Source organism: Argopecten irradians, chromosome 14, assembly GCF_041381155.1.
Source record: "Argopecten irradians isolate NY chromosome 14, Ai_NY, whole genome shotgun sequence".
NCBI classification, from domain to species: Eukaryota; Metazoa; Mollusca; class Bivalvia; order Pectinida; family Pectinidae; genus Argopecten; species Argopecten irradians.
In genome coordinates this window covers 14766027-14776938 of record NC_091147.1, presented here as the reverse complement: position 1 = coordinate 14776938, position 10912 = coordinate 14766027, and the positions used below count along the sequence as shown (strand labels likewise).

The 10912-nt window shown below is 34.9% G+C and overlaps 1 protein-coding gene across 2 annotated transcripts; it reads left to right on the top strand.

Moving 5' to 3' along the window:
* Positions 1-4446: 4446 nt before the first annotated feature.
* Positions 4447-10108, top strand: LOC138307322 (uncharacterized). Of its 2 annotated transcripts, XM_069247999.1 has the most exons (5): positions 4447-7008; positions 7644-7751; positions 8133-8284; positions 8727-8844; positions 9171-10108. In XM_069247999.1, exons 1-5 carry the CDS (start codon positions 4519-4521, stop codon positions 9423-9425), a joined length of 3123 nt encoding a protein of 1040 aa, XP_069104100.1. In that variant the 5' UTR covers positions 4447-4518; the 3' UTR covers positions 9426-10108. The 2 variants fall into 2 exon arrangements, with proteins under 2 accessions (XP_069104100.1, XP_069104102.1); XM_069248001.1 differs by lacking the exon at positions 7644-7751.
* Positions 10109-10912: the final 804 nt, after the last annotated feature.

Below are 10912 nucleotides of genomic sequence, written 5' to 3'. Positions count from 1 at the left end.
AGAATGATTAGTATCGTTTATGCTTTGTAGGCGGTGGAGCATCTTTAAATTAGGAAAAAGTGTAATACATAACCATATATAGTATTTAACTATCTGAAGGCGGTATATATAGGTAATTTCTAATCTCAAATCTATTTATTTATACTGTTATAATCATATGCAAACAGAAATATAAACATTATTTTTATAATAGGGAAATCTTTTTTTTTTTTGTAATTCTTATTTTCCTTCTTATTGTGATTTAAAATTTTATTAAATATGACATTGAAATAATAAGTACATGTAATAATATATTTTATAACATGACTATTATAAACATTTGTGTTGTGTACTTATGTATATGTAGTACTAATTATGTATTCTTTCAATGTGAATATTCTATTGTATATATTCATTTCATGTGTGCTTTAAATGTCCTTAAAATTTAAAGCAATTTATGAAAACATGTTGAACAAATATATGGGTTTCTACTGGCCTACCTTATTATTGTAACATAATTCATATAATGATAAGTTTTCTAGTGTAATAGACAACTGACATGTATAGTATAGGGAAGTGTTATAGTGTAATAGACAACTGACATGTATAGTATAGGGAAGTGTTATAGTGTAATAGACAACTGACATGTATAGTATAGGGAAGTGTTGTAGTGTAATAGAGGACTGACATGTATAGTATAGGGAAGTGTTATAGTGTAATAGACAACTGACATGTATAGTATAGGGAAGTGTTATAGTGTAATAGACAACTGACATGTATAGTATAGGGAAGTGTTATAGTGTAATAGACAACTGACATGTATAGTATAGGGAAATGTTATAGTGTAATAGAGGACTGACATGTATAGTATAGGGAAGTGTTATAGTGTAATAGACAACTGACATGTATAGTATAGGGAAGTGTTATAGTGTAATAGAGGACTGACATGTATAGTATAGGGAAGTGTTAGTAGTGTAATAGAGGACTGACATGTATAGTATAGGGAAGTGTTGTAGTGTAATAGACAACTGACATGTATAGTATAGGGAAGTGTTGTAGTGTAATAGACAACTGACATGTATAGTATAGGGAAGTGTCATAGTGTAATAGACAACTGACATGTATAGTATAGGGAAGTGTTATAGTGTAATAGACAACTGACATGTATAGTATAGGGAAGTGTTATAGTGTAATAGACAACTGACATGTATAGTATAGGGAAATGTTATAGTGTAATAGACAACTGACATGTATAGTATAGGGAAGTGTCATAGTGTAATAGACAACTGACATGTATAGTATAGGGAAGTGTCATAGTGTAATAGACAACTGACATGTATAGTATAGGGAAATGTTATAGTGTAATAGACAACTGACATGTATAGTATAGGGAAGTATAGTGTAATAGACAATGAGTATAGGATTATAGTGTAATAGACAACTGACATGTATAGTATAGGGAATGTTATAGTGTAATAGACAACTGACATGTATAGTATAGGGAAGTGTTATAGTGTAATAGACAACTGACATGATTATAGTAGGAATGTATAGTGTAATAGCACGACATGTAAGTATAGGGAAGTGTTATAGTGTAATAGACAATGACATGTAATTAGGGAAGTGTTATAGTGTAATAGACAACTGACATGTATAGTATAGGGAAGTGTCATAGTGTAATAGACAACTGACATGTATAGTATAGGGAAATGTTATAGTGTAATAGACAACTGACATGTATAGTATAGGGAAGTGGTGTAGTGTAATAGACAACTGACATGTATAGTATAGGGAAGTGTTATAGTGTAATAGACAACTGACATGTATAGTATAGGGAAGTGGTGTAGTGTAATAGACAACTGACATGTATAGTATAGGGAAATGTTATAGTGTAATAGACAACGGACATGTATAGTATAGGGAAGTGTTATAGTGTAATAGACAACTGACATGTATAGTATAGGGAAGTGTTATAGTGTAATAGACAACTGACATGTATAGTATAGGGAAGTGTTGTAGTGTAATAGAGGACTGACATGTATAGTATAGGGAAGTGTTATAGTGTAATAGAGGACTGACATGTATAGTATAGGGAAGTGTTATAGTGTAATAGACAACTGACATGTATAGTATAGGGAAGTGTTATAGTGTAATAGACAACTGACATGTATAGTATAGGGAAATGTTATAGTGTAATAGACAACTGACATGTATAGTATAGGGAAGTGTTATAGTGTAATAGACAACTGACATGTATAGTATAGGGAAGTATTATAGTGTAATAGACAACTGACATGTATAGTATAGGGAAGTGTTATAGTGTAATAGACAACTGACATGTATAGTATAGGGAAGTGTTATAGTGTAATAGACAACTGACATGTATAGTATAGGGAAGTGTTATAGTGTAATAGACAACTGACATGTACAGTATAGGGAAGTGTTATAGTGTAATAGACAACTGACATGTATAGTATAGGGAAGTGTTGTAGTGTAATAGACAACTGACATGTATAGTATAGGGAAATGTTATAGTGTAATAGACAACTGACATGTATAGTATAGGGAAGTGTTGTAGTGTAATAGACAACTGACATGTATAGTATAGGGAAGTGTCATAGTGTAATAGACAACGGACATGTATAGTATAGGGAAGTGTTGTAGTGTAATAGACAACTGACATGTATAGTATAGGGAAATGTTATAGTGTAATAGACAACGGACATGTACAGTATAGGGAAGTGGTGTAGTGTAATTGACAACTGACATGTATAGTATAGGGAAGTATTATAGTGTAATAGACAACTGACATGTATAGTATAGGGAAATGTCATAGTGTAATAGACAACGGACATGTATAGTATAGGGAATAGTTATATATATATAGTGTAATAGACAACTGACATGTATAGTATAGGGAAGTGTTGTAGTGTAATAGACAACTGACATGTATAGTATAGGGAAATGTTGTAGTGTAATAGACAACTGACATGTATAGTATAGGGAAGTGTTGTAGTGTAATAGACAACTGACATGTATAGTATAGGGAAGTGTTGTAGTGTAATAGACAACTGACATGTATAGTATAGGGAAAGTGTATAGTGTAATAGACAACTGACATGTATAGTATAGGGAAGTTATAGTGTAATAGACAACTGACATGTATAGTATAGGGAAATGTTATAGTGTAATAGACAACTGACATGTATAGTATAGGGAATGTTATAGTGTAATAGACAATGGTATGTATAGTATAGGAAGGAATGTTATAGTGTAATAGACAACTGACATGTATAGTATAGGGAAGTGTTGTAGTGTAATAGACAACTGACATGTATAGTATAGGGAAGTGTTATAGTGTAATAGACAACTGACATGTATAGTATAGGGAAGTGTTGTAGTGTAATAGACAACTGACATGTATAGTATAGGGAAGTGTTGTAGTGTAATAGACAACTGACATGTATAGTATAGGGAAATGTCATAGTGTAATAGACAACTGACATGTATAGTATAGGGAAATGTTATAGTGTAATAGACAACGGACATGTATAGTATAGGGAAGTATTATAGTGTAATAGACAACTGACATGTATAGTATAGGGAAATGTTATAGTGTAATAGACAACTGACATGTATAGTATAGGGAAGTGTTATAGTGTAATAGACAACTGACATGTATAGTATAGGGAAGTGTTGTAGTGTAATAGACAACTGACATGTACAGTATAGGGAAATGTTATAGTGTAATAGACAACGGACATGTATAGTATAGGGAAGTGTTATAGTGTAATAGACAACTGACATGTATAGTATAGGGAAATGTCATAGTGTAATAGACAACGGACATGTATAGTATAGGGAAGTGTTATAGTGTAATAGACAACTGACATGTATAGTATAGGGAAATGTTATAGTGTAATAGACAACTCACATGTATAGTATAGGGAAGTGTTGTAGTGTAATAGACAACGGACATGTATAGTATAGGGAAATGTTATAGTGTAATAGACAACTGACATGTATAGTATAGGGAAATGTTATAGTGTAATAGACAACTGACATGTATAGTATAGGGAAATGTCATAGTGTAATAGACAACTGACATGTATAGTATAGGGAAATGTTATAGTGTAATAGACAACTGACATGTATAGTATAGGGAAGTGTTATAGTGTAATAGACAACTGACATGTATAGTATAGGAAAGTGTTGTAGTGTAATAGACAACTGACATGTATAGTATAGGCACAGGAAGTGTTGTAGTGTAATAGAGTAAATTCAGATTTCAAGGATAATCTTTGCCTTACAGGGAAAAAATGGAAAGACCAACTACAGAAGGAAAGCAAGAGGTTACTGTCAAGATGGAGGTACCCTGTATTACAACCATTCAAAGTTTGGAATGCTTAGAGTTATAAAGGACATTGACAGGGATGCTGTACTAAAAGGATGCCATATATGCATTCTGATGCAACTGCAGGCCACCAAGGAGTTAATAGAACTGAAAAAAAAATTGCAGACAGGTATTATTGGCCTGGTATGTGCAACGACATTAGGGATTTCATTAGAGCTTGTGATGAGTGCCAGCGCCAAAACCATCTGAAGAAAATTTCTGCTCCACTTCAACCTATACAAGTAAAAGATGAGGCTTTTGCCATGGTTGGTATGGACTTAGTTGGTCCTTTGCATGAAACTGAGCATGGATACAAATATATAGCTGTAGTGACTGATTACTTTACAAAATGGCCAGAGGTAAAAGCTATCAGGAGTAAATCAGCCATTGAAATTAGCGAGTTCATTGTGGAAATCATATGCCGCCATGGAACACCCAAAGTTATTCTTACTGACCAAGGCAGGGAATTCTGCAATGAAATGAATGAAGAACTGTGTCAACGTCTAAACATCGAACATAAAGTGACATCTGCTTACCATCCACAAACAAATGGGCTAACAGAACGATTCAACAAAACTCTATGTGACAGTCTTGTAAAATACGCAAATGAAAGACAGAATAACTGGGACCAATACCTGCAAATGGTTGCCTTTGCCACAAGGACTTGTGTTCAGAAATCTACCAAAGAGACTCCATTTTATCTGGTTTATGGGAGGAAGGCCATTCTACCAATTCAGTTAGACTTGCCAGTATCGCCAGGCTCTGAATCAACTGAACCAGATGATGAAGAATACCTTGCTGAGATGACTTCATCCTTTGTGAAGTTGCTGGAAGTTCGAGAAAAAGCAAAGATGTCCATCTCACAAGCACAAAAGGAACAGAAAGAATACTATGATAAGAAACAACAACAGGTTATACTGGTGCCAGGGGACCAAGTACTGATTAAGAACCCAAGGAAGCACAATCGAAAGGGCGATAAAATGACGAGGAGATTTATTGGACCTTACACAATCACTGAACACATAGGAAAAGGAGTGTACAGACTTGATGGCAGGAAGGCCTTACAGAATATGAGAAACCTTCGAAAGTATGTCACTCCCAAAAAATCTTCAAATCATCTTGATAAATCAACGCGTGCAACAAAGGACACGACAGCACCGATATCTCCGTCAGTTGCTTGGCAGACAAAGACCAGCTCAGTTTCAAGATCTCCGTCAGCGGCCAGGAAGACAAAGACCACCTCAGTGCCAAGATCTCCGTCAGCGGCCAGGATGACAAAGACCACCTCAGTGTCAAGTTCTCCTTCAGCGGCCAGGAAGACAATGACCACCTCAGTGCCAAGATCTCCTTCAGCGGCCAGGAAGACAAAGACCACCTCAGTGCCAAGATCTCCTTCAGCAGCCAGGAAGACAATGACCACCTCAGTGCCAAGATCTCCTTCAGCGACCAGCCAGACAAAGACTACCTCAGTGTCAAGATCTCCTTCAGTGGCCAGGAAGACAAAGACCACCTCAGTGCCAAGATCTCCTTCAGCGGCCAGGAAGACAAATTTAATAAAGACCACCTCAGTGCCAAGATCTCCTTCAGCGACCAGCCAGTTAAAGACTACCTTAGTGCCAAGATCTCCTTCAGCGACCAGCCAGACAAAGACTACCTCAGTGCCAAGATCTCCTTCAGCGACCAGCCAGACAAAGACTACCTCAGTGTCAAGATCTCCTTCAGTGGCCAGGAAGACAAAGACTACCTCAGTGCCAAGATCTTCTTCAGCGGCCAGGAAGACAAAGACCACCTTAGTGCCAAGATCTCCTTCAGCGACCAGCCAGACAAAGACTACCTCAGTGTCAAGATCTCCTTCAGCAACCAGGAAGACAAAGACCACCTCAGTGCCAAGATCTCCTTTAGCGACCAGCCAGACAAAGACCACCTCAGTGCCAAGAGCTCCTTCAGCGGCCAGGAAGACAAAGACCACCTCAGTGTCAAGATCTCCTTCAGCAACCAGCCAGACAAAGACCACCTCAGTGCCAAGAGCTCCTTCAGCGGCCAGGAAGACAAAGACCACCTCAGTGTCAAAATCTCCTTCAGCGGCCAGGAAGACAAAGACCACCTCAGTGTCAAAATCTCCTTCAGCGGCCAGGAAAAGACCAACAAAGGAGTCACATGTACCATCAAACAACACTATTGACAATTTCTTGTTCAGTGGACCAATTCAAGAAATTTTGATATATTGTGACAATTTGAGGATGCCACTACCACCAAGTCCCCAAAAGATGATGTATGCAGCACAGGAATCAGCATCCTTATCTTTCTACTTCAAGTATCAACAAATGTTTCCCTCTGCACTTGAAGAATGTGGTGACAAGCTTTTGCAATGGTTTATTGACCATGGAAATTCCATACCACTTACTCATCCACCAACAACTGTGATGCTGGCATCTGCTGTGTTAATGGCCATTGTGAAGGATGGTATGGAACTTTCCACAGTGTTTGATACATTGAGTGACATTCCATTTCAAAAGGACACACTGAAGTCTGTTCATGGATTCCAGATACCCAAACAGAAGTTTTCAGTCGGGAGCGTCACTTTAGACCCCTCTGATATGCGGACACTACTGCCTGGGAAGTGGATAAACGACCAGGTGACTTCTTATTCACAATGTTAAAAATTCCTGAAAAAAGTTTCCATCAGTTTCAGTTTGAAAATAATAATTATGTCGAATGAGCAGTAGATTAAATAATTACCAAATCAGATAAATGTAGTCTGAAATGGACAACATTATTGCATCTTTATCGATCAAATATTAAAACTCCATGCAAGTAAAATGAAATGTTAACCACTTTATATTTGTAAGATATAAATTTCTGCATATTTTTTTTTAATGTTTTCAAACATAAATTTAATCGAATAATTGCAAAACATATCTATATGCATACAATCTAATTAAAATTAGACTTGTTATTCCACTCCTACGCTGCCCTACGATATGCTCTAATACTAAGTCTAAAGTATTGTATTTGTATTGGGAGTGTATCATGGAACATTGTAGAAGAATTGAATTACAAGTCAAATTTTAATTTAGGTTGGTATGCATTAAAATAAGACCACTAGATCGAAAAATTGATATATTCATTACTAGTACTGTAATTCAGGTTATTTTTCACATAGGATATCCAGTTATCAGACATATTGCATTTTATTCTACACATTACACTTTTTTACTTGATAATTTTGTGGATATATTGTTTGTAATTTTGTTTATCTTCTGCTTGATAGGTAATCCATGCCTACTTGGGTCTGTTAGATAGCAGTACAAACTATGTCCTCCCAAGTTTCATTGCGGTTCACTGGGAAGCTGGAAATTTCAAATGGATTTATCCAAAGGTAATTAATCATCCAATGTTGATTCTGAAAAAAGGTGTTTTTTATATATGAATTAAAGATGATATAATGTACTTGAAGCCTATCTGATCTGACGCCTGTCAAATCGGAACTACATATTTCCATGAAAGATAGTCAACAACAATATCATACCTGACTTTTAGGTCATTCTTTCCAATTAAACCAAGAGTTTTGGAACTTATTTTATGTACCGTAATGCTCAAAATTATTATATCACTTCATTAAAAAGAACGCCTCAGATGCACAGAACATCTTTTCAGCAAATAATTACTGGTTATATATAGCCTTTTCAACACCTATTTAGGCAAAAATTAAACAAAAGCATCCTTACTTACACTTAAAGTGAATTTTTAACTATTGCAGATCCCACTCCATCAATATGACCATGTGCTTGTGCCAATATGCCATCAGCACCACTGGCTTTTGCTTGTTGCTTACATGAAAACAGGAATTGTCAGTGTGTTCGACTCTCTTCCTAACAACTCAACAGCCAAAAGATATGTTGGTCATTGGAGGTAAGCTTTCAATTCATCAGAACAATGTTTTTACCTTCAATTACTTATTATTTAAAAACTTCAATGGATATGCAATTTAAGCAAAAAAATATATTTAGAGGATCAATTTACAGGCACAATGTTTTGTTATGTTTGCATCCATTTAACTTATTTCAATTTGAATCTCATATCCTGAAAAAGATAATGTCTCTCCTTCATCTGTGCCACTTTCTGATCAGAAATCGTATGTTATATGCATGGTATCTGATGTATTAAAAAAGGTACCACAACAGCTTTTGATCAATCGCCTAAACACATGTCTAAAAGCAACACACTAAAAGTATTACTTCAGAGTGGTCTCAATCCAAGGCATCTTAGCAAGTTTATGGTTCATGTGATTCTTTTTTATGAAAACAATACTGTGGAAGTGCATAAGATTAAACATTATGTATTATTTGCATAGAAAATTCATGGAGACCAGAGAAAGAATCCTCAATGAGCCTCCAACAACATGGAGGTTTGGAAGCAATGAGTCATCAAAGCAAGGCGACAGCAGCTCCTGTGGTGTATTCCTACTGATGGTAAGCTTTGAATCTAATGTGCAACATTTAAGTTCATGTGCCAAGTAAATACTTCATAAATGTATATAATTATAAATATTTATATCAATATAAATGCATATAGATAAATTCCACAAAAATGTTGAAATTTACAAGGCATCCCTGTTTTAAGTGAGACTAAACATTTATGCATGGGCAAATCCTGACTATTATATGTTTTTATTTTTTTTATTTTTTTTTTATTTATTTTTTTTTTTTCAAAATTTTTCTATAATTATTCTATACATTTAATTTCAAGACCATAGAAAAACGTAATTTGAAACTACATTTATTCAATCCTGTTTCAGAATGCTGAAGCAGTATCACTTGACAAACCAGCAAGCATCATGAGGCAATGCCATGTGGTATCGTACCGAAAACACATTATTAGACAACTTATCAAGTTCGCCAAACCAATTGAAAACAACTGTGACCTACTCTTTTGTCATACCCCAGGACATAGAGAAATGTTTCAATGTTTAAGGTGCAACAGAATGTGCCACAAGGCATGTCTTGGTGTTTGTGATGGGGCCAACATCCACACCTGTATCTTGTGTGTGTAGTATAATTATAACCTACCAATATGGATATTCACGCAGACAATGTTAATTCTATCAAGAACTATGCTATTATCTATACTAAAATGTAATTTGGCCAGTTTGTCAGTCTTGATAAGTGTGTTAAACTTAATTCACGAATTGGTAGATAAATAAAAGCGTTTGTTATTCTTGACACTTAATGTATTTATCAAATGGACATGATATTTGTTGTTGTTACATTCAGTCCTACCTTAATTGTTGCAGATATGAGACTTTCACTTTATAATAAATATTGCTGTTACAGTTTGTCTCATGTGTTTTTTTTTACATATGTCTATGGCAACTTTGATAAGGGTTTATTTTACCATGGATGTGGTATTTTAATACACATACACTCCTCCTTTACCTCCAACAAACTTCAAAACTATTGAAATCAAATAATCACAAAATTTCTATTGCACATTATTGTAATCAGTTGTATGAATAGGCCAAATCAATTTGAATATCATAGCCATGGTGATTTGAACACCCCTCCCCCCACTCAAACATTCTTAAAAACAAAATGGTTTTCAGTTCTGTTAAGTACATAATATAAAAAGCCAAACTATAATTACAAAATTTCAAATATACCTAAGAAAAGGAATTGCAAAGAGGTAGGGGGATCATTTCACCGTGGCAATGGTATTTTGACACCCCCCCCCCTCACCTCCAACATCTAAGCTGAAGTCCTCATAGTCATAGTTTCTGTTAATAATGTTCATAATGTAATTATTAATTTTTCTTTGTTTTCATACCAAATCTGGCTTTCTGATTGGCCAATATTTTTTTTGCATACCGCTATGAAAAAAATCTGAGAATGGCGCGAAACCGCGACGTTATCGCAACGTCACAATAGAGACATTGACGTTGCGTATTGATTCGTAAAAAAGAATCCCTTGAAAAACCACTATAATGTTACATTTAAACATACATCATTTTATCAAATAGAGTATAAAATTAATTATAAGTATTAATGTCACTATTTTTTAATTTCATTGGGTTCACACAGTTTGCAAACAAATTTTTTTTTCATACCCCGATAAAATTAAAAAATAGTGACATCAATGCTTAATATTATTGTAATGTAATTGAAGGCAGATTAATGTCATAGTATTTTGACCCCCCCCCCAACCAATATGATATTTGGTTATCATTTGTAATACCAAAATCATTTATTATTTTAAAGTATCCTTTGATAAAAAAAGAAACTATTAGGGGGAGGATTATTACCATGGTCATGACATACAGAATTTCTGTTTTAATACATATATACAATAGGGTATTCAGTTAAGTACATATGGAAAGCCAAAATCATTTTGAAATATCCTTAGTATTTGTTTGGGATGGGGTCTATTTCATCATAGCCATGGTATTTTGATTCGCCTCTCCACTTCTAAAGTAAATTCTCATATTCTCTACAAATGACACTTAAATAATTAAAAAAATCATCAGCTTTCACACCCTATTCTCCA